We start from the raw sequence: 26,446 nt of genomic DNA on the forward strand, positions 1-26,446 counted from the left end.
GATGTGTAAGTCCGCTTGCTTTGGGTTCCACATTCCTCCAATTTGCCAAAAGGATCCAATAATCTCATTGTTATGCAATGAAAACCACAATTGTAATTGCCACAGGCTAAAATACGCTTTCACATGTTTTCCATAAATGTGTTTACATTTGTAATGTGATTGAAAGGGAAGTCTTCAAATCACCAAATTAAAGTATTTTGACTGTTAAGTCACACAAAACTTTATTAGCAGATCTTGATTTGGGCATAAAATCACATTTTTGTGGGATTACATCAAATCCGGCTCAGATCCTCAATCCAGACACAGTCTCTGCTGAGCACTGTTACCTTGTTGACCCCTCCTTGGCCGTCTGCGGCTTCCCCTTGTCCCTCCTTGTTCCACTCTTGTTTTAGCCGTGGTTTTCCGGAGCGTTTGGATAGTGTGGCTGAGCCGCTTTGAGCTCCGGTCATAACGGCTGCGGTTGCCAGATCTGTCTCCTGGTGTCATGTCCGAGCGCCTTGTGGCTGCATTACATCACCCTGAGTGCTTCAAGAGGCGACCCTGCCCTGCAGCAATGATATGCACATGGAATTTGTGGAAGCACATCCAGTAAAGACAGCGCACTCCGCCTCCACTTTGTGTAGAGACACACACACATTAGTACATGTGTGTGAGTGTACACACACAGTGACACTAAGAAATCCATTAGGAATGACATTCTCTGATGTAAGACTGAATAGATAAAAGGTACGTCGCTGCTTGTTGTGATTTTGCGGTTTTCTCCAGAGATTGAATGAAAAGACTGGTAATAGCCTTGGATGCATGTAGCCTCCAACCCCCCCCACCCCCCCTGTAGATGACAGGGCCGCTTGTCAGATTCCTCCCTGTCCCCTGGATTCAGGGTTATTGAGAGTGTCACTGTCTGTTTCACTTTGAGCTCACGAGTGTGGGTGTGCACAAAGCCACATGTGTTTGTACGTCCCCCTCCCCCCCCCCCTTCCTCAAAGCCCTTTTTCTTTATTTTCTTGTGTGCATGTGTGTGTTATTTCCTCGACAACTTTTGTGCTGGTGTATGAACGTGTGTACACTATACGTGCATGGAGCTGTCCTGTCCACTCTCGGCTGTTGTGATTCGGGTTACTGTCTAAGTGACAGACAGGTCAGTGGTGTCCTCCGAGCGACGAGCCGTCACATCGATAATAAAACCAGCTGTCAAACTCACTTGTTCCGTGTGCGGGGGGGGGGGGGGGGGGGGGGGGGGGGGCCTGCTCCTGACACCAGTAACGCCAATAAAGGTGGACGAAGATGAAGTGTGGGATATTGCCTCGATATTGGTCTGGGGTTCGTGTGCCCGTTTGATTTGTTGTTTTGGATTTCGAGGGAGATTGTGAATGATAAGCTCTGATAGCGATGGGCAGGGGTTGTTCAGTAATATGCAGTTGATGGACGACTTCGGATTCCTTTTATGCCGGAACAGGAAACTACAAGAGAAACCGGCTTTTCATATTAAATACATGAAATTAACACGATAGAGCAACTAAGTACTGCTTGTTTTGTGTGATGTCCTTCTCTCCAGAGAACAGGGGAGGGAGGAGGGGGTAAAAAGCTGGGTCCTTTTCTTTCCACGTCCCACCCGCAGATCGTCTTACATTATTTACATGTGTACACACTGCTAAATGCTACAGGCAATTGCAGGAGGTTGTGAAAATGGGCTTATAGAGCGATCATGATCCTACAGCCTCTCCCGTGCTCTCTGTAGTCGGACTGGCCTTAAGGAAAAGAGCACGGTTTAGCAATAAAATTAGACAGGTGAGTCCTGGACGGCACTTTTCAGCACAGAGACAACTGACAACTTAATGGATTTCCCTGGTTTGAAAGCCCCGTGTACGATCCCTCCAGCGTCAGGGTGAGAGCGAAGGCAGAGCCGGCGACTGGGCTGTGAACCTGCCTTTCTGTTCGCATCTCTGTCAAGGGTTGAAACTCCATGAGAAGAGAAGTATTTCTGCTTCTGGGGTGTGATCGGAGTGAAGGGATAACAGAGTGCCACTACGCCATGGAGGTGGAGAGAGAGAGAGAGAGAGAGAGAGAGAGGATGAGACTGGGTATGACAATGGCTCCCATGAAGATACGTTTGTGCTCATGAGCTCCCACAAGGAAGCAAGTGTTTTGAGGTAAAAGAAACAAAGACAACAAAAAAAACCTCAAGTCCATCAGGTGACATTTGTTTTTTTTTGGGGGGGGGGCTGCAAGTGGAGGTTTTACATACTTTCCCACTCTCTTGTATGAAATATGAATTATTGAGAGATCCTGTTTGATTCCTGATCACCAGATTGAAACCTCTTGACTCATTGGCTGACATTTAAAGTTTTTGGCATCATGCTTACTTCATGACTTTGACCTGTATCTGCCTCATGTGGAAGGCACAGTGTGGGAAGTGTGATCCTCTCACATCCAGCACTTCCCTCTTGAGCATGTTTAATGCAAAATGCATGTGCAAAGCCTTCTCTCCAACATGTTTAAACCATGTTCTATTGTTCACATCATATCACGTGCATGTGTAGGAAAGGAAAACAATACATGGAGCCAGCTCTCTCTGGAGGTACAGAGACTACAGAACGTTTGACATCCCCCGTTTTAAAAATGGTGTTGTCTTGTTGCTTAGGGGAAAAGGAATTGTTGTCTTTTCTCTGCAAATACTGAAAAAACCTTTCTCTCTGTCAGAGGTTCTGTGGTGTTTGTATAATGTGATGGTTACTCTACAACGCAGCGGGGCTCTGCTGTTTCTACTTTAGATTCTGTAAAATACTCAAATATTTCCTCTTCTTATCTGAAGGGATCTTCTCCAGATGAATTTTAATATCAGTTATCCAACAAGTGCTCCTCTGTCTGCCTCTTATTTTGAAATACTGTATATGATATTAACTGCAATGGCCTGAGACGAGGTTTGGACACAGCAGGAGATTCTCTTTATCAGACTTTATTTATTTTCACCTCCTGGAAAGAGTCTTTTTGGGGTTTTCAGGAGGAGAACACAAAGTCAAGTTCTCCGATATCCTCATCTTTACCCGTCAGACATTTTCGTTGGCATCGTTGTGCAGATAAACTTTCTTCTCTTGGCAATAAAAATGTCATCAACATGCACACGTGGTTCAACTGATTCTGCCGTAGACATCCTCACGTACAGCTCCTACAGATATAAAGCCCTGATAAGCCCAGTTTTGCAGAGGATATGTGAAAGCAGCATAAGCAAAGAATTCTTGACTGTGGATCCCCCCCCGCCCCCGCCCTCTCTGTATCCTCTTCCCTCCCCCAGTCTCCTCCACACTGTCCCCGGTGAGACGAGCTGAATGGAGACCCATAATGAGCCCCTGTCTGTTCCAGCTGACACAGTCTGAGGCTGTGATGTGTCACTCGGGCGGAGCTGCTCTCTCTCTCTCTCTCTCTCTCTCTCTCTCTCTCTCTCTCTCCCCTCTCTTCAGACGTCTGGGTGCTGAATAGAGGATTCCTCCCCAGAAATGCTTCCAAACGCCATTAAGGGATGGAGGAGGTTCAAAGCCCTCCCAGTGCGGTCCTGTGGCCTCGACACAGTCCATCACACATTCCTCTCAACACGGACTTCTCAGCTTTTATCCCCGATGCCCCGTAACCCTTACCATATTTAGTTTGGAATGAGATAATCACAAAATGAAATTCCTGTTTAATGCTTTTTTACATCATTTACGTTTGTGTTTGTCACGGAGGGGATTGAATTATGTGCCTTCGCCCGACTTCTAAACAATCGCAGTAAACAATTTAGCTTGTTATGGGCTGTGTGCTGCTTCAGATTGGTTAAATCAGACTCTTGGACGCATGGTCCCCGTAGTGCCGAGTGCTGTTTATTTTTCATTAGTGTAAGTGAGACAGTTGGTGAGAACACGTGTCAGCAGCAGCAGCAGCAGGAGTGACAGCCCCTGCCTGGAAGTGCAGCATCTGCCTGTGCATGTGAGGGAGCATATTAATACTGAGAAACCATTACAGGGTTGGTGATGTTGTCGAGGCTGAAGGGGCCAAGCTGTGTCTGGAAGATCACTGGTTCGAATCCCTTGCGTTTTTTAAGTTGTTTTTTTTCCAGCCCTGAGACCAGAGAGTGAGAGAGCATCATAGTTGGGTGTGGTCCAGAGAACTGATCCTGGTTCTGTTATTAGTCCCATTGACTCCATGCAGAATGTGAGAGGCTGTCTGCTGGTGCATAAACCTAATGATGGTAAATGACACATTTATGTTCAATACCACCATGTCTAACTTTTAATTTGTTGATTTATTAATGGAGGGAAATGATTTGCAGTGTCGGCAGTTCACGGTTCTGATGGATCATGATAAATTACTCCCAAGTCACACCTGGGTAAACTCAAGAATCTAGACTAACTCTTGAAAGATTGCCATCAAGCGATACTTGTTTGAGCTTCAGTTGGTGAGCAGTAAATCTTCAGGATAGTACAGAGCAGCTCAGTGATCTGGGCTTTGTGCGCTGAGGCTCTCAGCATCGGCAGCATGATGTATTATTCAGTGTTTATTGATCATATACTGAATGGATAGTGTCCCAGGACCCGGAGCAGCTCTGAATGTATGGAGAATGGATTTATAAGCTTGAACAGCACGTCTTTAATGCCTTGGACCTTTTATATCTGCAGACATTTGCCTCCAGTGTATTCCCTGACATAGCGAATGGCCCGGGGCCCTTTATGGCCATGAAGCAACAACTGGGGGATTGTAGTCGGCTAATAGTGGACGCATTGTTGAACAGCACATTTAAGCTAAACCCAAAAGACCCACGCTGACTCATGTGGATCAGAAATAAAGTCAGATTTTCATCAATCTGTTTCTGCTTTATGTCTTGTGTCTGAAACAGGGTTGTCATGTTTCTGGGTGGAGTCTCTGAATGGCTCACAGATGCTCATCATCCTCAGAAGGTTGTTTTTTGACATCGGTCTTGAAACACATTGCAATAATTCTGGCTAAAGTATAAATGTTATCTTTAGTAAACATAACGCACATCACTCTTCTAGAGCCCCGCCCATGTGAGATTGAAAGTCAGGCTGTGGTGAATCTGACGTTCTCTCTCTCTCTTTCTCTCTCTCTCTCTCTCTCTCTCTCTCTCTCTCTCTCTCTCTCTCTCTCTCTCTCTCTCTCTCTCTCTCTCTCTCTCTCTGACTCAAACTCAAACAGAAAACATACATTTGCTCGAATGGAAATTTGTGCACAGACTGTCACGCATGGGTGCATGCACACACACACACACACACACACACACACACACACACACACACACACACACACACACACAGACACTCACACACACAAGTAACACAAGTAAAAGACAAGCTCTCCACATCCTGTTGGAGAAGAACCAACAGGAGTGTTTGCATTGTGACCACAGGAGCTGGATGAATCCTCAGATTTCTTCCATCGCCCAACCACACTGTGCTTAACCTGGCAGCCTCCATCTGAAACCACTCCCTCCAAAGGTCTCTGCATTAAAGATATCATTTTAATCGTCAATACTTAGCATCAGTTCCATCAGTTCATTCGTCCAAGATACTAAGATACACTGTGGATTTGATGGTTTAACATCATCAGTTTCCTCTATTATCCCGTGAATCCTCCACATTTGTGCACGACTCTGTTGAATCACAGCTTTTTAAGTGTGTGTTTGTTTTGTGGCATCGAGATCTAAGCTCGGCCGTGGCAACAACAAAATGCCACACAGTGTTCCCCGGTGACACGCTGGCACGGGCCGCGGCGTCAACCCGCCTCATGAGAGAGAATTATTCACCAGCGTGGATCTGTACAATCGTGGCCACCTTACTTTCAAGCCTCAGCCCCCCCCCCCCACTCATCAGCATGCATTATTCTTTTTTTCGGTGTCTGTTCACATTGGCTGACGAGCGCAGTTTGGCTGGCGTCGCCCGGAGCTGCAACCACATCACACGTAGGGCGCACACATTCATCCCCCCCCTCGCCTTTTCTCTCGCTCTCTCTCTCTCTCTCTCTCTCTCTCTCTCTCTCTCTCTCTCTCTCTCTCTCTCTCTCTGTGTCGCACGGGCTGTTAACAGTGTTTTCAGCATCAGGGAATGTGAAAATATTCAGGGAGAAGCGGGGGGTACGACTAAAGAAGAGGGGGGGGGGGGACGCCACACAGACTGCCAGCGTTGGCTGAGGCGTCGGGGGCCATCCTGAAAGGTTAACTGGCACCAACCTCCCCTCCGCCCCAATGTGACATGACACTCTGTGCGCTCCCGTCGCCGAGTGTGACGTGTCGGTCCTTCACGGTTCACGAGCTCGGCGGCCATGGGAGGGATCCTTCGCTTTCCTCTGTGTAGGACATCATATAGAGTGGCAGCACGAAGAGGATCCAATTTATTATTTTCTGGATTTTTCTTTTGCCCCCTTTTGATCTGTTCGCATGCAGACACGCACACACATGAAGAAACACACACACACACATACTAGCACATAAACACACATTCTTCCACATGTGCCACACACTGGCAGCCAGGGTTTGGTCACACCCCCTGCAGCCGCCATGCATTGTCTCCCTTCACAGAGGACATTAATAAGGAATGAGTTCTTTTGAAGTCGGGCTATGGGCCACCACATGTGAACTGACATCATCATCCTCAAGAATACCCCCCCTACACACACACACACACACACACACACACACACACAAACCTTTTAACGTGCACTCCCACGCATTCAGCCTCCCTCTGTGCGTACGCAGAACGACTCTATACCTGGAGGTGTCGTCTTCATGTGTAATCCCAAACCCTCAGTCACTCCTGTAATCCTTTTGTAGTTTGTTTTTGCAGCTCTTTTTCTGGTACCCTGCCCCCACTCGAGTTGTGATTGATGTGCATGTGTGTGTGTGTGTGTGTCTGTGTGAAGTTCAGTCTGTCTCTTCAGTACCTCAGGTAATCTGAGGCACTGCTGTGACCTCTCCGTCACCCTGAACTGACGCCCACCCCCCCCACAGCAACTCCAACAGGCCTTTATTCTGACTGTCAATCCTGTATCTGTCTATTTTGAAAGTAAAAACGGTAAAAAAAATGTCATTTTGAAATTGATAACACACGTACCGAGGTGACTAATGAGCTGCTCATTTCCTCTTCTCACCCTTTTTTATGATAATTTCCTATTAGCAGCAGTGGTGGAGCTCCCACTGTCACAGGAGGATGTCATTTACTTCAAGCTGAGGTGATCAGTTTGCTCCTGCAGCTGAAAACAAGCTTTTTGGTTCACGTGGAGGGCGGATCAAATAGAATTCAGCTGTTTTCTGTCAAATATTTGATTTTCAGAAGTAAACACCCACATATTCTTCAGTACATCACATGGTTACCATATTGAAAAGCTCAGCTATAGAAATAAACCAAGATATAAATAATATTTTTAAAGAAAAACCTCATTTTATTCATTCATTTTTTTTTGTGATAATCCTGTATTGTGCAGCTTCTTCAGAAGACTAACCCCAATAAAGAATAATCACTGGTCTGTTGTCAGAGTCCAGTAGAGTCAGGGAGTCGCCTCCCAGTCATCCATACTGTGTCTATAACATGTCACACCACTCCATCAGCCTGATAGATAAAGTCAGACTTGGCGTCTCACCCTCCTCCCCCTTACACCTCAGGCTCATTTCACACTTCCCGACTTCCTCGCCTCTGTGCCAGGCACGTGTTTGACTCTCTCTCTCTCTCTGTCTTTGTGCTCGAGACTCTGGATTCATTTACTGGTGCTGCCTCCACATGTGTCACTGTGCACTCAAGAAAACCAGTAACTTACCAGTTCGATGCTGCACAGACGAATAGTAATGACTTAATCACCACATTGATAAGTTGACATGCATTTGCACATCCATTCATCTGCGTGCTACATGCTTGTAACACACATGTTCACGCACACTAACGCAGACAACATGTGAACACAGATGGAAACACGTCGACACCATCACTGCTCTCACACGTACACACATGAACAACACAACTCCCTCATGCATCAGAAAAGCCTATTGATTCCAAGAGGAATTGTGTTTTCTGCAATGAGGACACAATATATTACACTCAGCATTTTGTGCGGTTGTGTTTATCAGAAGCTGACAAACTATCCCCTGTTCTTGTGCTTGTGATTTAAATAAAACATGGATATATGCAGGTTACTACATATCTGTGTTTGCCTGCACTCGCCTGTACGGGTACTGCATACTGTCGATGGCATGATTGTTTTTCAGGGATATAATGTGTACATTATAAATTATGTATAAGACCTTTCCTGCAGGTCAGGAATGCAGTTTGTCATATTAATAAGGCAACCGGTTCAGTCTTGCAACAAAATAAACATCTGCAGGCTCAGATAAAAAGTTATATGAGCTCAGTTCCCTGCTTTCCTCTGTGCAGGACACACCGTCCCTGTTGTGCATCACATACTCAGACTGGTAAAGGTCAGTTTTATCAGAATATTGGCACCTGCACTTCTACAACTCTATTCTAATCCTATAATCTACCTTTTTATTGTTATTTCTGATCCTGGTGAATTCGATCCGTAGGAAATCGAGACTAATTATGTCCAGTGTTTGTTTTGCTTGTACCTGCCTGGATCAGGTTATATTGAGGCTGTACCTTTTTTTTTTAAAGAATTGATCAGTTTACCAGATTTCATCCTTTTGATTTTGTGTCACCATGAATTAAAAACAGTTCTGGCCATAAATCACATCAAGACAGAAAATGTCACATCAGTCGATAAGTATAACCTTATTTATTTTAATCTTTGCTCCAGTTTTAAACTCCTACACGTCATAAACAGCTTAACGTTCTACAAATGTGAGGGTGGAACCATTACATGTTACACCTCCTCACTGTGGACAATGTACAGGCATCAAATCGATATGGGACTTATGTTTTCATTGCTGCTAATGAAGGTTGTATAGATTATTGATATGGTTTTATCGCTCCAGCCTCATGTTATGGTTCCACACCGTCTCACTGTCTTCTCATCTGATGACTCTTCACGTTGTGTTTGCTGAGGAGAGGAATCAGCTCCGGGGCAGACTGGGTGTATCACTGTGCTCCTACTGGGACGTCGTGGTCCCAGCGGCTCAATCAGGACCCGGCCGTGGGAAGAAACCTCGTGATTGACACATTCCTCAACCGTGTGGACAAATCCATGTTGATCCTGTTACAATCAGCGTGTGCAGGGCTTTGTATCCACCTATTGCACCACTGACTTACACAACTGTGGAGGGAAGGTGCATGTGACCTATTGTGTGTTGTCGGTTCCCGCTGTCTATGGATGCCCACACACAGAAGGCAGATCTCATGAATAATAAAAGCGTCAGGTAAAGAACAATATTAGAATATGTCTAAAGCCCTAAGCTGCTTTGAGGCAGTTTCCTTGCGCACAACAGGTCCAACACGTGAAATACCAGCAGCTTGCATCCATGCAAAACATTTATTATCTTCAATTTATTATGTCTAAACCTAATTTGGGCGTAATTTAGATGCCATTTTGTTATATTAACACAATACAACTGGTTTAATTGCCATTTAAATGATCTTTGTTCTTTATTGCGTAATTAGAAGCGATGAATGGGACTATGAACACCACAGGATTTATTATTGCTCCCCTCTCTCCTCCCCTCCTGGTGATTACGCTCTCACTGTGGCTGCCATGTCTGCTTAGTGAACATTTAACCATGGAACCACATTGTCTCACACAGTCCTGCTGGAGGTGAGGAGGACGTCTGTGTCCCTGGGACCTCATCGTCGTCCATTAGCCAGTTGACTTTCTTCTTGCTGCGGAATCGTTGCTCTTATTTCCTCAAAAACTATTATTTCTGTTCCAAGTTGCCAGAAGAATCCCCTTTTTTTCAAAGTCATTAAAGTTTGAAGGCTTATAATCATGTTCTCTGTTGATTATGTGGCATTATTCAGCATAATTAAGCTCAAATGAAAGAGCCTCCAATTTAGTGAGTCTTGGAAAGATGGGATTTGTGAATATATACTTTAAAACATCATGCTTTTGCATGACTTTCTGCAATTTTTGTGTGAATATTTTTATCTTATTCTTCCATTTAAAGGTACTTCCTGGTTTGCACATGCAGCCACGCCTTTTGTGTGACACTGTGCACGAGGTAAAGATGTCCAAGCATCTGGAGATGATGATAAACTTTGACATTATAGGACTTTCTTATAAAATGGGGGTTTTAAACTTCTTTACTGCTGCAAAAAAGAAAGATGTAGGGGTCCTTTTTTGGTGATAAATGCCAAATAACAGAAAATAAATACTGCCTGGTCTCTTGTGGACATTCAGGTGCAGCCCAACAGCTTGAGATTGGCCTTCGTCGCCTCGTGCTCCTCTTCATCTGTCAGGGGCGCTGAGCGTCCCACAGACAGGGTCTTAATAGCAGCAGAGTGAAAGGGACAGCTCCTCTAATGGAACCCCTTTGTTCAGTTGTCACTTTCACTGCTCCCAAGGAATCATCCTGCTGGCCAATCAGACGAGCCCTGCAGGTAGTGGCCGCTGCACCTCTGCCAGCGCTCGACTTGAGACATCGATCACATAGAACTCTCTGAAGTTTCTTTTCTCCTGCTCAGGGTTTTTCTCACCCAGAGTCCGGGCGAAATGACCTTTTGTGTCATTTAACCACATGAATTGCTGAATGGTGTTTTCAGTGTCGTCCCCTGTGTGGAACCGAAACGAAAGCCGTATCGTTGCCGCGTGGAGAGAATTCCGTTTCCCTCCCTTATGTTCTGGATGCCAGAGTTCCCGGCTTATCCCCTGTCCCTGAAGTGGTTATGAATACACTTGACTTTCCACGAGGTGAACGTGAAGGTAGCCCCGACTGCATGCTCCTCTCCCACAGGGTAAACACTGTGCCGTGTGATAAGGGTTTCTGAGGAGGAGACGCTGGCAGAGTTGTGGTGACGGGGGGGGGGTGAGTGTTGAGAGAAGATCATCTGTATCTCCGCTGCAGCCAGTTGGAATATAAAGTGCCAGCGGGTCACTGTTGGATCTGTCTTCCAACAGAAATACAACTAAAGACGGCAGAGCAGGACTGTTGCAACTGTGCACTGAGACGAGGGGGGGGAGTCGTCCACTTGTGTTCTGAAAAACGAAACCAATAAGCTCGAGACTCTGGAGACGAGTAAACTGGGAGAAGACGGAGCGGCTGCTACAAAAATAAAGTTACAGGGAATCTTATTACCTTGTCAAATTCATCTCATCAATATGATTTGAAAGAGAAATATAAAATATGGTCATAAAAATATACGGTGTGGGATTAGATTTTTAGTTTCAACCACATTATATTTAATTGCTACATTGCACGTGCAGTATTTGAGGAAGTGCACGTGTTTGTGTTCTTGTACTTTGAATAAAACATATATTTTTTACACATGACTTTTATACATTTGTGGCTGCGAACGTGTCCAGTGCAGTGTACAGCATTGTATCTGGGGAAATACACAATAAAATATGGATAAAAAACCAGTCCTGCAGATGCAGTTGGTCATATTAATAAGGGAACAACGATTGTCCTACCACAAAATAAACCACTGCAGGCACACGTGGAAGGTTACGAGGCCTCAGAGCTTCAGTGCAGAGTAACAGCTGCTTTTCTCTGCAGAGGAGGAACGTCCGTGTTGTGCATTAGTGACACAGGGCCGAGAGAGAAATTGATCACCACTCAGAGCTCTATAAAACACAACAGGCACTCAGATGTTAAGAGAGCTCTTTATTCTGTCCGGAAAGGATTGTGATTGACAGCTCCCTGTCCGGACTGATGCGGGTCCATATCCAGAAACAAACCTTTCTCTCAGTTTCAGCCTCTCGTTCACGTATAAACTTTATTTTAAGTGATTTTTGTCAACGTCTAATGTGCAGATTTTCAAATACATGTTGAACATTTGGGAAACGATGACAACGCAACAATGACGGCTATAGTTTGCAGCTAAATTTAGCATCACTGCACCGTATTACAGACATTACTCGCCCAATATTACGTGGATTTAAACTTTATCGGCACAGCATGCTTGTTTGAACATAACTATTTGTTTCTTAATGTAAACTAATAAAATGATAGTAGAGCAGTGTCAAAACCATCCAGTTTTAACTTCTGATCTTCATTTAACGAAGTTCTGAATACCAAATAAATAGACTACAGGACTTAATGAAATATCAGTCATTAAAAAATGAAGGTTAACAGTCTTTATCAGTTTTTAATTGGTTATTCCAAAGATTGGTTTGGTCCCGAAAGTTCTAACTAATTGCTCAGAGACAGATAAAGAAAGTAATGCCCAAACGTTTACAAATATAAATGCAGATAAATCCTGTTTCAATGTCCTTTAACTCCAAAAATCCTTCATTTTTCCATCCTGCAACCCAGAGCCTGTTCTCATCAGAGCGTCTGTTTCTGATAAACACCCACGTCTTTGAGCGAGGCCCTGTTTTGTAACTCAGCACATTTTGATTCTCCAGGGCTCGGCCCGAATCCCAGATTGCATCATACCATGAATCGTGACCTTTATGTTGAAGTCCCCCGATGTGAAATCCTGAATTCAGATGTGTGCATGATGCAGGGGTCTGCAACCCCCCCCTACCCCACAAGCCCAGCACTCCCCCCCAACTTCCTTATCTCCTCCAGCAGCGGGGTGTGGGCAGACCTCCCTCCCACAGGCCAGCTGGATTACTCATGTTGGTCTAATCCCATTCTTTCTCTCCGTGCTCTGTGTTGCACCGACATGCACTGGACCAACACTCTCTCTCTCTCTCTTTCTCTCTCTCTCTCACACACACACACACACACACACACGTTCAGGTGCCTGTGTCTGATAAGAATTAGAGGGAAGTACTCTCTCCTCATCAGCCCCTCCCCGCCACATCATGGGAAATCCCGTTTCCTCCCGTGATCCCCAGTTCGCCCCTTATCACCACAACCTGCTTCAAAGCCCTAAACCCTCGTGTCACCATATGCTCCCGACGGCTTTGTGTCAGGGATCATTCTCGGGTGTGCACACACTGGGGCGGGTAAATCGGAAAATGGTGTTTAAACGGGAAAAATGAGTCTAGTGGACACCAGCGTTTTCAGGTTAGTTCGTTTCAGTGATTGTGAGGAGATGTGGCCTCAAGGAGTCGACTTCTCTGAAATGATGAAATTAAAAAGAGAATCTAAAGGGCTTGTTGTGGAGGAAGCATGAGGTTAATATGTCCCCTTTAATATGTTAACTTTATTATAAATCCCAGCCTATGTGTCAAGGATTTAGTGTTAATACACATGCTGCTGAATTAGTTCCCTCTCGTAAATGAATCTGGAAGAAACCCCAAAGAAATAGTTTTTTTATTTAATGTCTAGATATTTCTCGATGTCGTCCATCAAAGAGAAAATTTGTTCCATTTCAAATTCAGCTTCTAGAAAAGCTAGAAACTCACTTTTGCTTCTGTCAGAAGCTGCAGCTCTAAACGCTCCAGCTCTTTAATTGGTGAGTGTGTCAGTGTTTCATTTTGCTTTTCACCAACACAGGACTTGTTTTGACACTTGTCTTCTACAGGGGATTGTGCTGAACCATGATGGATTTTTACTTTGACATCCTGTTGCCTGTGCTAACATCAGTTTTCCTGCTGCGTGGGCCCAAAGTAAAAAAAAAAAAAACGAGAGCAGGGAAGACTGAGTGATATCTAATGGATCGGCTGAAGGCAGCAGCTGTTTGCTGTGGAGACCTGAGCCAGACACTGTTGTTTGGCAACCTGACCGAAAACCGCTCTGCAAACAGCGAGCAGACACAACAGATTACACGTCTGACGGGCCCTGAAAAATGCTGCAGCCTCGGACGTGATGCAAGACGCTCCAAATAGTTTATTTTGATTCGTGCACGTACTTCTTTGTCAGGACGTGCACGCCCCTCATTTCCCCCTCAAACTAAAAAAAGTTTCTGGCCTCGTCTGCCTGAGATGTTTCGGGTGAGGAGATGTGTTTCTCTCTGGCTCACTGCTTTTACTCTGCAAGCGTATTCCTCTGCCTTCACACAGCGCCTGCCAATCTACCCCTGATTATATCAGACCATTATATCATCTTCTCCAAGTGATGTCTGGCCACCAATCCACAGATTTAAGTTTCCTGTCAATGCACTAAACCACTTTGTAAACATTCTGGCTCATATTTGTGTCTGTGATTCAGACCTAATGGACACACTTTGCTTCGCTGCACACTTCTGCCTCCGAGTCACTTCTCTTCCAGCTGTTTGTTTGTTTCAGGCTCAATTTAACCATGAATTGACATTAACGCTCCGCTCGCCAGGTTTTTTTGTCAGAGGTCGCCTCGTGCACACGTCTGTGCATGATTGAAATGTCAGCGATGGTCAAGGAGGTCGGACCGGGTCGCAGCTTGCACACAGCGAAACATGCCGGGAAATTTCCACCACAGCAGGAGGGAGAGTCAGTGTAGCATGCAAATGTCAACCTCCCCCCCCCTAAAAAAAACTGGGCCAAATAAAACATGCATGCATGAGATATGACAATACACTCATGCCTGCACACACGTCCACTTGCCTCTCTCTTTGTGTGTTTGAACCCTTTCAGCTTGGAAGAGGATTGAGATCATGAGTAACAGTGGACAGATTGCGTCTGAGATCTCAGCTCATTTCCCATCGTGGTAGACCTGCAGCCAATGAGACGCTGGGCGAACTGACAACCCCGTGGACGGGTTGGGTGCCATGTGTGCCTTCAGGAGGAGATGAGGAGACAGACCGAGGTGTAAGAAGAAGGTCTCATCACTCACCTCTGTGATTGAACCCTTTGGGCTCTAAGTGATGAGGGCTTCCTGCTGTCACACATTTATCACATCACAGTAACACCCGAGCCGTTCACTTTACAACCTCTTATTGAACTCTCACCTAAAAGAACACACACACACACACACACACACACAGTGTTTTTCTATGTCATGTTTAATTGCATCATAAGAGCAACTCTTCCAGATCCAAAGATGATGTAGTCACGATGATACAAAACAGAGTCTCAAGTTCAAGAAGCTAGAATCAGCAACTCTCTGACGTTATTCATTTTTAAAGTACAAAAAAAAACACTTGTAAATTGTGTAATATTTGTTTCAGAGACTCAACCGAGTGAAAGCAGCGTGTGTGCAGGTTTTTTTAAACTCCTCAGTGGAGGCAGCTCCCTCTGAATCCTGCTGCTGAGTCACCAAACGCCTCCGAGCTCCTCCTCACCACCTCCTCGCTCCCCAAACCTCCCATCTCCACGCCCAGCCTCCCCACCCCCCCACCCCCGAGCCCAAACACTGCAGCGATACTCCAAACACACGGCCTCCTCATTCATTATGAATGGACCGGCTTCGCAACCAAAAATAAAAGCTAGCGTGCGCACAACAATCATTAGACACCGGTTCCTGTTCGGCGTGGCAGCAGTTTGTTTCTCATTGTGCTATTGTTGTTTTGATCCGGGCTCATTTACACGGGTTATTAATGCTGCACGGCTCAGACGGCTTAAAATATGGATTTGCTACTTAAGCCGAATCGCAGAGTCGTTCAGGCGGCGTTTCTGTCGACCTCCATAACCAAACCGTTTATCTTGGTTTATGGTGAAAAGATGCTCTGCACGCACGGAGAGCAAATCCATGGGGTCTCCTGCTGTCCCACATTCTGCCTCAGAGTCCCTAAGTGATAAGACTGAGATGCATTTGGGTTGTTGTGACTCTTGTTCAAGCACTTTGGGTGTGAAATTGAATAATGACAGTGTGCGTTAATGTCACTTGAAGTAATTCTGTTGCTGTCAGATATATTCAAATCAGTGGCTGGTTATATTTTTTTCCTGCTGCTTCTGTATTTTCCTCCTTATCTTATTTATTTTGAACTGTATTTCACTATCGCCATTGATCTGTGTGTGTGTGTGGGTTGTTCTCATGAAGCATGGGCCCTGAATGCATCCTATTCATATATTAAATTGATCCTTAAGTCCCTAGAAAGTAATTTTATAAAATGAAATCATGCAACATGTATAAATGTCCCAGGAAGTTCCTCATAAACGCAACACAACTTTATCTGCCTTGAAAAAGGGCCTTTAAATGTTCCATCAGCACCACAAGCGTTGGGGATTACACACATGTACAGAGTGTGGTCCCACGAGTGAGCGAGGCCCATGTCTGAGGATTTAGTGTGAAATGGGACGGGTCATGGACACGGCTGCGGTGTATTGGCAGGCGTTTGCACACATTAGCCACCGTTGCCCTTTATGCTCGAGGCAGAACAGGTTCACATCAAATCAATATTCAAGGCTCTTAAGCTAAATCAGCTCCAAAACCCATTCGTAGGCTATAATCTCATCTATAGTATGTATTGATGGTCACAGGAATCTGACGGTTAGAAATCCTTTAGCATCATCAGCTCTACGTTAAGCTATAACCTACAGTCTCTGTACATTCTGGCCCCAGTGCCCCTTGTGGGCTCACAGCCACTTGGTTTGGCACAGAGGCTAAATGGTGTCTTTGGGTCAGGAGCAGCAGCCGCAGCTCTTTTTTTTTGGCAAGGACAAACGCAGAGACATCTACTGTAATCAAGCAGCTGGAGGTTCTGCTCTCAGGAGATTTAGTGCGATGTGGCAGGGGCCAATCTGACGGGGGGGATCAGGATTTGCACACAGGCCTCGTCTCCTGATAGCACTCATCAAGTTTAACACATGAGCTGGAGACTGATCACAGTCATTTCATGAGGTGTACTGTCCAGCTCTCACTCTGGATCTGAGACAAGGGGCAGAGAAGACCTGTAGAGATGTTGTGTGGTGTCTCAACACATCCCAGAAGAATGAGTTTGTGTTGTGTCCGTCACTTTCACTGTAATTCAGGATAGCACAAGTTCTAGGGTTGGGTTTCATTCATCTGTCCTTGCTCTATCTGTTGCTCTAAACGAGGGTCATCACAAACCACGTGGCTGCTCTTTGGTTGCAGCTCACGTATCCGATCATAATCAGTGGATACACATTTGCATGTGAGTTTGGCAAAGCCGTGCATGTGCAACACAATCACATCCAGGTGTTTGATTGTTCTCAGCATTTCCTCTGACTGACTGCATGGGTTTAATATCTGGCTGCAAACAGAATTAACTTCTTATGATATTGTTGCATTATTGCCAGTTTGATTTAAGTTGTAGTTCTGTGTTTTTTCATTTTGATTATATTTCTAGCGTTTAATTCATGTGCATGAACGTGCAGCGCTGAGAGAACCTTTGCTTCGTGGCCTTTGAAGAACACGACATGTTCATGTGAGAATCCTGTGCACGATACAGAAAGGAATCTGAAAGAGAGAGAAAGAGAGAGAATAAGAGAAGGTTTGTAGATGACAGAAACTCCCCCGGAGGCAGTGGGACAGTAGGACACACAGACACACGCACACAAAGACGCACACACAGACGCACACAAACTTCTCTCTTAGCGAGGACACTCTTTGATGTGATGCATTTGCCAGCCCCTTACCCAAACCTTAACAATCACAACTAAATGCCTAAACCAAATCTAAATCTAACCCAAGTCTTAACCCTCAAGCATCCGGAGAACCGGCCTCACTATTCTCAAAATGGTCCTCACAGATACATACAAGTACAAGTACACACATACACACACACACACACACTGTCGGGCTCAGCCGTCCTCTGTGTGTCTATTATTGATGTCGGGCACGCAGGGTTCCCACTCAGCCATCTGTTCCTGGCTCTCCCTCTCCGCCCCCCTCTTGCCTCATGCCCACCACTTTAGCAGGCTGGCAGCAGCGGAGGAATGCTGTCCTGTCAAAGTGTGAATTCTCCATAAATATATCTCACTGCCGGGGAGGTGGCGGCTGCTGGAAGAGCGCCGGAGAGAGAAATGAAGAAAAACTCACAATGCTGACATATTTTTGCATTAATCCTGCGTCTTTGTGGCACGGTTTTTCGGCACTGCATCGATTTGTGGCGTGAGCTTTGATCACGTCCCGACTGCAGCGGACCTAAAAACCCAATTGGCAGTTGGGTGTGTTTCCTGACCGTCTGCCAATTCCTCTTGTGCACATTTTCAGACCTTGATCAGATCACAGCCCCGCCCTCCTGCGGGTAATGGCACATGGCGCAGGTTTGATTCGATTTGGAACTGATGACCATGCATATTCGGTCGCCCCCCCCCCAAGATGCCAGGGGACAAGAGTGTTTGCAAACACTCGGCATCGCCTCACAGTTAATCCAGAGATGCAATCCTTATCCCTGCCCTGTGCCACACACACACACACACACACACACACGCACATGTGCAAAAACATGTTTATACAAACCCATGATGCAATGAATTATAAATGTAACATGTCAGTCTGATTCAGAAACACATGCATCAGTGATGGTGTCTGACTGAACACGTGTCTTCAGTTACACTCCTCTGGTCCCATGTGAGTAAAGACCAGTAAGGAACTGGGAAGGGGATGCCCGAGAAAGTCACATGAAAAGAGGAAAGAGGCTTTATTTCCTGCCCAGCCCCAGAGTTAAGACCCCCCCCGCCTCCCTGCTCCCTGGGGAGGACGAGATGAGAAGCAAATGAATAATGTGAGGAGAATCAAAGGATTTGACTGAAGCACAGGATCAGAGGAGGGTGAAGAGCGTGAATCAGAGGTAAAGCAGGGACCAATCAGAGTCCTCCAATTGGTCCGGCCCCTCCTCCCATTCAGAGAGATTTACATTCCTCGTTAAAAAAACAGTTGGGCCAATCACAACCGTTTATCCAAATGCAAATTGTCGTGGCGGTGATGCTTGGGCCCGGTTCCCAGTACTAGAGGAGGAATTGAACCAGTGGCAGAGAAGAGGAGGGGAAACCCAATCAGAGCGTCTGGGACGTGAGAGGAGTCTCATTGTGAGAGCGATAAAACACATCAGCTCTCAAAATGTGTTTCATAGAGAAACAGACTGTAAATCTGTGGTCACAGCGTCACTCGCCGGCTTCAGACGCTCCTTCCATCCGGGCTTTCTGTCGAGTAAGAGGCTCAATAAATCAAACACCGCTCTGTATCCACTTCCACTGTCTGCAGCCAGAGAGCAGCTCCTACATTACAGCGATAAATAAAAAATGGAACTGTCATTTTATGCGCTTGTCAGTGTGAGAAGACTTCTGCTCCGCCTCAGCTGCTCTGGAAACAGATTGCAAATTAGCATTTTTTTCTCAGCGAGGCCAGAGGGAGTCGCGGGCCGCCTCCCAACACGGAGACATGTTTATCACATTATGGTGCGTGAGGCTAACACAAAGTGAAAAAACAGGAACAAACCGCTTAATGTTAAAGGAAAGTTGATGTTTTAATATTAATGGACTTTGTGCCGTGACGTCTGGAAGTCACGCTAGCGAGCTTGGGCGCCTGGCACACTCGTGTCCCCCCCCCCCCTGCTTCTTTGAACCTGGACCAGCCTGCTGTGTGTGTCTCTCCGACCCCAGCTGATCACACCACCCAGGATTAAACATGGCTTGTCACTGGCTTCATCCAGCGTCCTGCTCACTTCAGTTTACCGACTGCTTCTCCTCTCACAAAGACAATGAGGGCCATTAGGGCCCAGGAAGAAGAGCTCCTAACGACTCTGGGGCCATGTGTGATCCCCTCGGTGCCGCGTGGGGCCAGGTGGGCAGCACGCCACCCGGCAGCACAAAGGGTTTATCCACAGTGATTTATTAAACAGCCTAACCTCGGACTAAACAGCTAAATTAGCAGCCGGCCCTCTCCTCCGTCTTTGTCTCCGCCTCTTCTCGGGTCCCCGGCTTCACAGTGCAGTTAGAGTCTATGTTAAAGACGTGTGTAATGGTAGACCGGGCACATATTGGAACCATTAGGCGGGAACATGACTGCCTATTACACGGGTCTTTAGCGACCCTTATCATCCCGGCGAGCCCCCCCCCCCACCCCTCCCTCCCATAGGATGGTTCCATGTCGATGAATGTGATTCAGTGGAAACGTGATCCCTCCACTTCTCCACAACCGATTATGTTAAACACCAGGAACAACTTGAATAGCGAGAGTGAAAAGAGGTTTTCGGTCAAAACCACTTCAACACTGAATACTGAATACTCACTACGGCCGTTAGTGCGAGCTCACCCTGAATGTTAAACACCACGAGGCGGTGACATTGTGTGTTTTTAAGAGGAGAGCGAGGTTGAGGCACCTGCCGAGGACGAGGGGCTGAGATAACAGTTTCTCCTCCCTGTCGAGGAGGCATCTGGCGTTGTCACGGTGCTGCAAGCGGAAATGCACCCAGGAGGGGGTAATGAGGCGTGGGAGACGGGGGTTTGTGTTGTGTTGTGTGTGTGTGTGCGTGCGTTTCGGGGTGGTGGTTTCCTCATCTTTCCTGGACGAGCCTTTGTGGACCCTCAATAAGCGGCACCATCTGCAGTCGTCAGCCTGGTGTGACTCACGAGCCGCGATGAATCAGCTTAGATAAAGACACACATGTTACCTGCTGGTAGGAAAACACAGGAACAAAGAAGAGAGGGAAAGTGTGCGTCAGCAAACACACAAAGCAGGACAGACATACTTGTACTTGAGGAAGAAGCCGTTAAATGTTGGTGCTGGATCCTGGAATTCCTCACTTTCTTGGACATTGCAAAATAAGGTTTCTTCATTGATTCCTCGGGAATAATTAATTGATCTTGATGAAAACAATCTGATATTTATTTAAGTGTGTGAAATTGGTGATGATTTGACTTTAAGGGAACTGTTGGGCCTTTGCAGCAGATTTGGACTCAGTCGAGTGTGTTCTTTATTTACTTTTACTGCAGATGTTTCATCTTTTTAAATCATGGAATCATTTATTTGCCTTTTACTGTTTATTGTTGGTACTTGTTCCTATTGTGGTTCCTGCTTTTCACTTTTAATCTTTTATTAACATTGTCTGATCCCCTGTTTGCTTTGTCAAAGTATTTCAGGCAGTTCACATTAAATAAGACGTTATCCCAGTTTGACAACACTGAGCAAAACCACAAATAACCTGAAAAACAAATTAACTGTGCAAATAAAAGGTTTAACAGTAATTAAAATATGTATAAATACTAATTTGACTGTAACAAATCTTTTTCTTTGTGTTCCAGGTGATCTCTGCTCTGTCGAGGATCTCCCAACACAGCATCGCACAAATTAAAGGCATCAGGTACGTGTCTCACCCGCTCCGCCCCCCGTTCATCATCTGAACAGCCGCGGCACTCGAGAGCCTCGCTGTCACACAGAAAACACTCTGTTCTATATTTACTGTATTAAAAACGCAGGTGGCTGTTAACATCTGCTGCTCATTTCCAAGTCCATTTACCATTTTGTTTCTGTAATTAGCTGCAGCTTGTAGCCGCCGTTATCTCGCGAGGCACAAAATCCACACAACACATTTCCATCTGTCACTCAAACGACTCGGCGCGTCAGGAGAAGCTGAGTAAATCCTCCGCGCTGCTTTATCAGGCCTGAAATGGGCGTCTGATTTCTCTTCATTTGCTCAATCTGCTCGGTGGCTCGCCGCATAAAAAGCCATTTTTATCCATCTGAGTAATGAGTTGATGGAGCGCGCCCATTAGGAGCCTGGCCAGGAAATGAAGGGAGGAGAGGGCGGAGAGGGCGAGTGACAAAGAGAGAGACAGAGAGAGAGAGAGAGAGAGTCCTTTGCCATTAATAAAAACAACACAACCTGCTGACGCTCGGCCAATTCGCCGCCTGTCCACTCGGCTGTAAGGTGTCAAAATCAATGCTGGTTTGACCTCGGTGTAAATCAGGCTCCTGACTCTCTAACCCCCCCCCCCCCCCCGACTCACTTTAAAATTCAAGAATTGAATATTAATTAAGCTGTAAACTATTATTTAAAGCTCAGATCCTCAGACTGTGTGTCAGAGGGCAGAGACAAGATGGAGTCACCGTCCTGGACACGCACCCGACCGCTGACATATTCACGAGTTCAAACTTTTGAATTCCTTCCTTCCTTCCAGCCCTCGGGGGGGGTTTAGCCTGACCTGGGACAGGTTATTGAAGTCTGTCTTTATCAGGTTAAGGTCACGTTTGACTTCTGTCCTCCAGAGGACAACGTTAAGGTTGTTGAGTCAAACCAGTTTGAGCATTAGGAGTCAAACTGGGCAGGTCTGTGGATCAGGCTGTTTTCCTCTCAGTGGTTTCAGCAACCAGGACATATTCTCTGTTATTATCTAAACAGTGCTTAATGGAGCTTGAAGCATTCGGTCCTATCTCCCTGTCACCGCCACAGGCTTCACAGATACACACAAGGACACATGACACATGCGTGACGAGCTCCGAGGCCACTCTATGTGTTTGTCACTAACACGGGACTGTTTAACATTGCACTTACACAACACGGATGCTCACTGACCCCGCTCGGCCCCTCTTAAAGGGTCTCCTCCCTGACTTCACGGTAACTCTGTTGGGGCAAGGTCAACGCCATTCAGAGGTCGACCACATGACAGACTTCCTCTGTCTCGCTCCAGAGCTCCTGTCAGCCGCTCACAGACCTGACATCAGCTGTAAGTCATTCAAACACATGCTGTGCCACGAGGCAGGATGTCCGTGCCCTCCAGGTGTACTCGTGCACGGACCCGGTGATGTACGGCACCTTTCAGAATCAGGTGGCCACGTGCATTATGGAGTCAAAGCATGTGTCACGGGTAAAAAGCAATCGAATGAAGCTAAATCAGATCAAACTGACAACTTGTATTCGATTTTCTTTACATTAAATATGTAGCTGTGGCCACTAGGGGGCTCTCAATCAAGACGATAACAAAAAGCACCACCATTTCTAATGATAATATATAATAACAGTTGTATTTGTGTTGTGCGGCAAACGGCAACGAAGAATTGTTATCCAGTGATTGTATGTATTACAATGTATAAGTGATTAATACATTGTAATACATCGTTTGTCTCAGAAGTTGTGTTAGAATTGTTACACGTTAAATACTTTAACACGTTGTTACTGCAATTCTGAAATTCTCAGGCAGAGGATTTAAGGGTTTCGAGGAGGAAGTCACATTTGATCTTGAAGTGTCCTCACAATCAGATGGAAGAGCCATGATTTGAGAAAACCAGATAAGATGATTAAGATGCACGTGATGACAAGTCAATCAAGGAAATATTCAAATCATTTGGTTTTAAAGATGTTCAATCACAGGCAATAAAAACATAAAAACATTTCTCCGATTTTTAGCACTCCAGTAACAATTAAACGTGTCACCTCTCGTCTGAATCACTTTTGGGTCACTCTATCTCTTTTGTTTTTCTTTCCTGGTTCAGAAACTAAACCAATTATACAAACTGCATCAACTCCTATAGAAGAATCTGTTTAAACACTGAAGGTCAAGGATGGTTTCCAGCTTCAGTCCCTCAGTGTGTTTCTCTCAATGTCCACACAGTTACCTCTCTGCTCTCAGATCAGTTAAGTACAGACGCTCCAACAGGACGTCTATCGAGCTCCCAGTGACCGGAGAGTCCGTCACTCTGTTAAATCTCTGGGTAACATTGCCACAGGCGTGTCCATTGACGTCCTGTTGAGGCCCATTGATCTGCACTGGGATGTCTGTTCAGTGTAACCAGGCCTCAATAGTTCATGTCTCTGTCACTGTGTCAGCATTCCAGCCCCTCGTGCACCATCCCAGGCTTTGTGTTTGAAACAGGGACATTTAAATGTTCCTCTACACATTGATAACAAAAGATAGTGCCGTGATTTCTTCACTTATACTTTCTCTGCTCGTGGATTCGGCTTCAATCCTTCTTATACCTCAGAGGCCTCACAGTAAATTCTGCTGAGTACAGTGAGAAATATGTGATTCTTTCTTTTTACACATTTGAATACCCTCTCCCCACGTCGTCATTTTTACTCTGAAAGGAGACGTATGATTTTTTCTTTTACTTCTTGTGTGTTGTATAGATTTATTTTTGCAAACGTAAAAGTAAAAAAAAAAGGGAGCTCCTCCTCCTCCATAGAAAACACTGAAGCTCCTAAACAACCTTTTCATTACTTCTGCACCATCGTGTGTGTTGTGACGTCAGGCATGTTTAAATCTTAGTTTCATGTTTTTATTTTGATATGATCTGGTTTTAGAACCCTTAGCCTCATTGGGTCCCCCCCCCCCCCCTTGTGTCGTGACCTCATGTTCCCATCTCGCTCTCTCTCTCTTGGTGTGAACCGGGCTCGTTGCGACCTTGTGTTTCTCTCGAGCTTATCCACGGTGCCATCCTCTGTCCTGTTATTCCACAACGTGCTCCTTCCTACCGCTTATCGTCAACGTCCTCAGCCAACCCCCCCCCCCCCCCCCCCCTGCTCTAACCTCCAACCTGCTCACGCTCTGCTGGCCCAGTTCATGGCTGATCCCTGCTGTGCGTCTGTGGATGGGGGTCGTAGAGTGCGTCCGACCTCTGCTCAGCATCAAGACGCTCAGCAGTTTGCTGACGGTGATATTTAAAACCTTCAAATCCTCCTGTAGGACAAGGTCACATGTTCATCATGTACTTCCTGTGTGTGTGTGTGTGTGTGTAGGATTTGATGTGTTGTGTCATTTAACAGATGCAGTTAACATGTGTTCTACTTTGCACGTGAACAAAACACTTATGTTGATATCTTCACGTTGTCTTTAAAGTGGATGAAGAGGTTTTCTGTGCAGTTGAGAAGGTCGAGCTGCCTCAGTGTTAATCGTCCTGTCATCACAGGGCTGCCCCCTCATGCCCCGGAATCACTTCACTCACATTAAAGTACAGTTATCACGTTGCACATCCCCCCCCCCTTCATTCTCATGCCCACTGAATGCATAGCGTGTGTCAGTTCCACACGCAAATGGTGTGAAAATAACTTAAACGTGCCGAGGAGAAGAAGAAAAAGAAAAGGCTTTTACTCGGATGTTACTTCGGCCTCATGACCCCCCCCCCCCCCCCCCCCCCCACCCCTGTGCACGTGTGTGTGAAATGAAAGTGCACGTTTTAAAGGCGGAAGGGGAAGCTTTATGGAGCAGGCCCGGTGCAGTGAGTGCACGAGCCGGCTCCAGCTCCAGCGGTTTATCGACCCCTGCAGAAACAAAGCCGCGCCCCCGGGACGTGGAGCTGCTCCCAACGCCGGCCACCGGAGCCGGGTTCACACCTAACGACCACACCGCTGCTGCTCTGCTGCCCGACAGCCGCTGATCTCCGGGACTGAGTCGAGGAGGCTTTTGTCCAGAGCGTGTGTGCCCAACGGCTCCCCGTGCACCGGCATCACCGGCTTTATGGAACATGGAGAAGAAACTTGACATAAGCAGTTTGGGGTTTATTGGAATGATGGAGATAATGCAGAAAGGGCAAAGCTGTAATGTCGGGGAAGAGGTTGTTTGAGGAATAAAGAGTGAGGAAGGAAGGACACACATGTTCTTTATCTTGTTGTTAATTAGATATCTTCGCTTTTTAATCACCCAAAAATACACACATTCACTCGTGCTCTTCTGAAACACATAAAACCTTCTTATTCGTTTATTTTTTTTATAAATAAGAAGTAATTTGGTCAAAATGTTCAATTTAATTCAAAGTTTATATTCACTCAAGTGTTTGGATCGTCCTATTGTTTAATTCTAAGCCTGAACTAAAAAACCTGTGGGTTATGGTGGTAATTTCATTTGAGGTAATTCACTGTGTTCAGCAGTTGAACTCTTGTGAAACATGTTATTGCAAAAGCTTCACTGGACAAGTTACAATACTTTGATCATCAGAAGCTTCACTACTGGATCACCAGAGAACGTCCGATCCCAACCAACCCGAACAGAACTGAGTGATTCTGCTTCTTTTTTTTTTTTGCTTTCATGCATCACTTGTTGGGAACGAGCTGCAAAACATTTCTAACTTGGAGTCGTCATCCTGTCTTTGTCTTTTAAAATCAGTTGTCACAGAACAAGGTCGTTGTTTCTCACATGTGCCTTTTGTTTTTCCATTGTTCATTTGTGTTTGTTCTTGCTTGTTTGTGTGTCTGTTTTGTGTAATAACCTTTTTTGTTTTAGTTTGTCGTTAATGTTGTTTTTGCGTTATTTGTCCCTGTTTGTATTTATATATTAAACTTTCCTTGTTACATAGATTCCTTAAATTCATTGACCCTTAAAATTGAAGAATTGTAGCCTCAAAGAATGATGAAGCTCACAAAGGGAGTGTGGGATGAACAGAGAAAATACTAAAGAAGAAAGACAAAGAAAAAAGAGAGAGCTGCTCCGATGACAATGTTTCTCTAACACATTTAAATCTGCTGAGAAACTATTTCAATTAAAAAGAAAACACTAAAACACACAATGAGCTGGAATGGCACTCAGTAGATTTCACACCTCTGCCAACAGTCCCCAAATGAAACCACATTTTAATTCAAGACATCCAGATTTTTTTTAATTTGGATCTCCTCCAGATTTCACACACTTTTTCAGATAAATAAAAAATATCCTGTTTATAACCTCT

General features: G+C 45.5%; 1 protein-coding gene across 6 annotated transcripts in view; it reads left to right on the top strand.

Annotated features, from left to right (window-relative positions):
* The window catches only part of vav2 (vav 2 guanine nucleotide exchange factor), a 164,155-nt gene that overhangs the window by 99,486 nt on the left and 38,223 nt on the right, over window positions 1–26,446 (top strand). For all 6 annotated transcript variants that reach the window (XM_062412560.1, XM_062412559.1, XM_062412562.1 and 3 more), the window contains exon 3: window positions 21,094–21,152. In XM_062412560.1, the coding sequence (XP_062268544.1) occupies window positions 21,094–21,152 (59 nt within the window). The remainder of the gene's footprint in view (window positions 1–21,093; window positions 21,153–26,446) is intronic.

This window comes from Platichthys flesus, chromosome 19, assembly GCF_949316205.1.
Source record: "Platichthys flesus chromosome 19, fPlaFle2.1, whole genome shotgun sequence".
NCBI lineage: Eukaryota > Metazoa > Chordata > Actinopteri > Pleuronectiformes > Pleuronectidae > Platichthys > Platichthys flesus.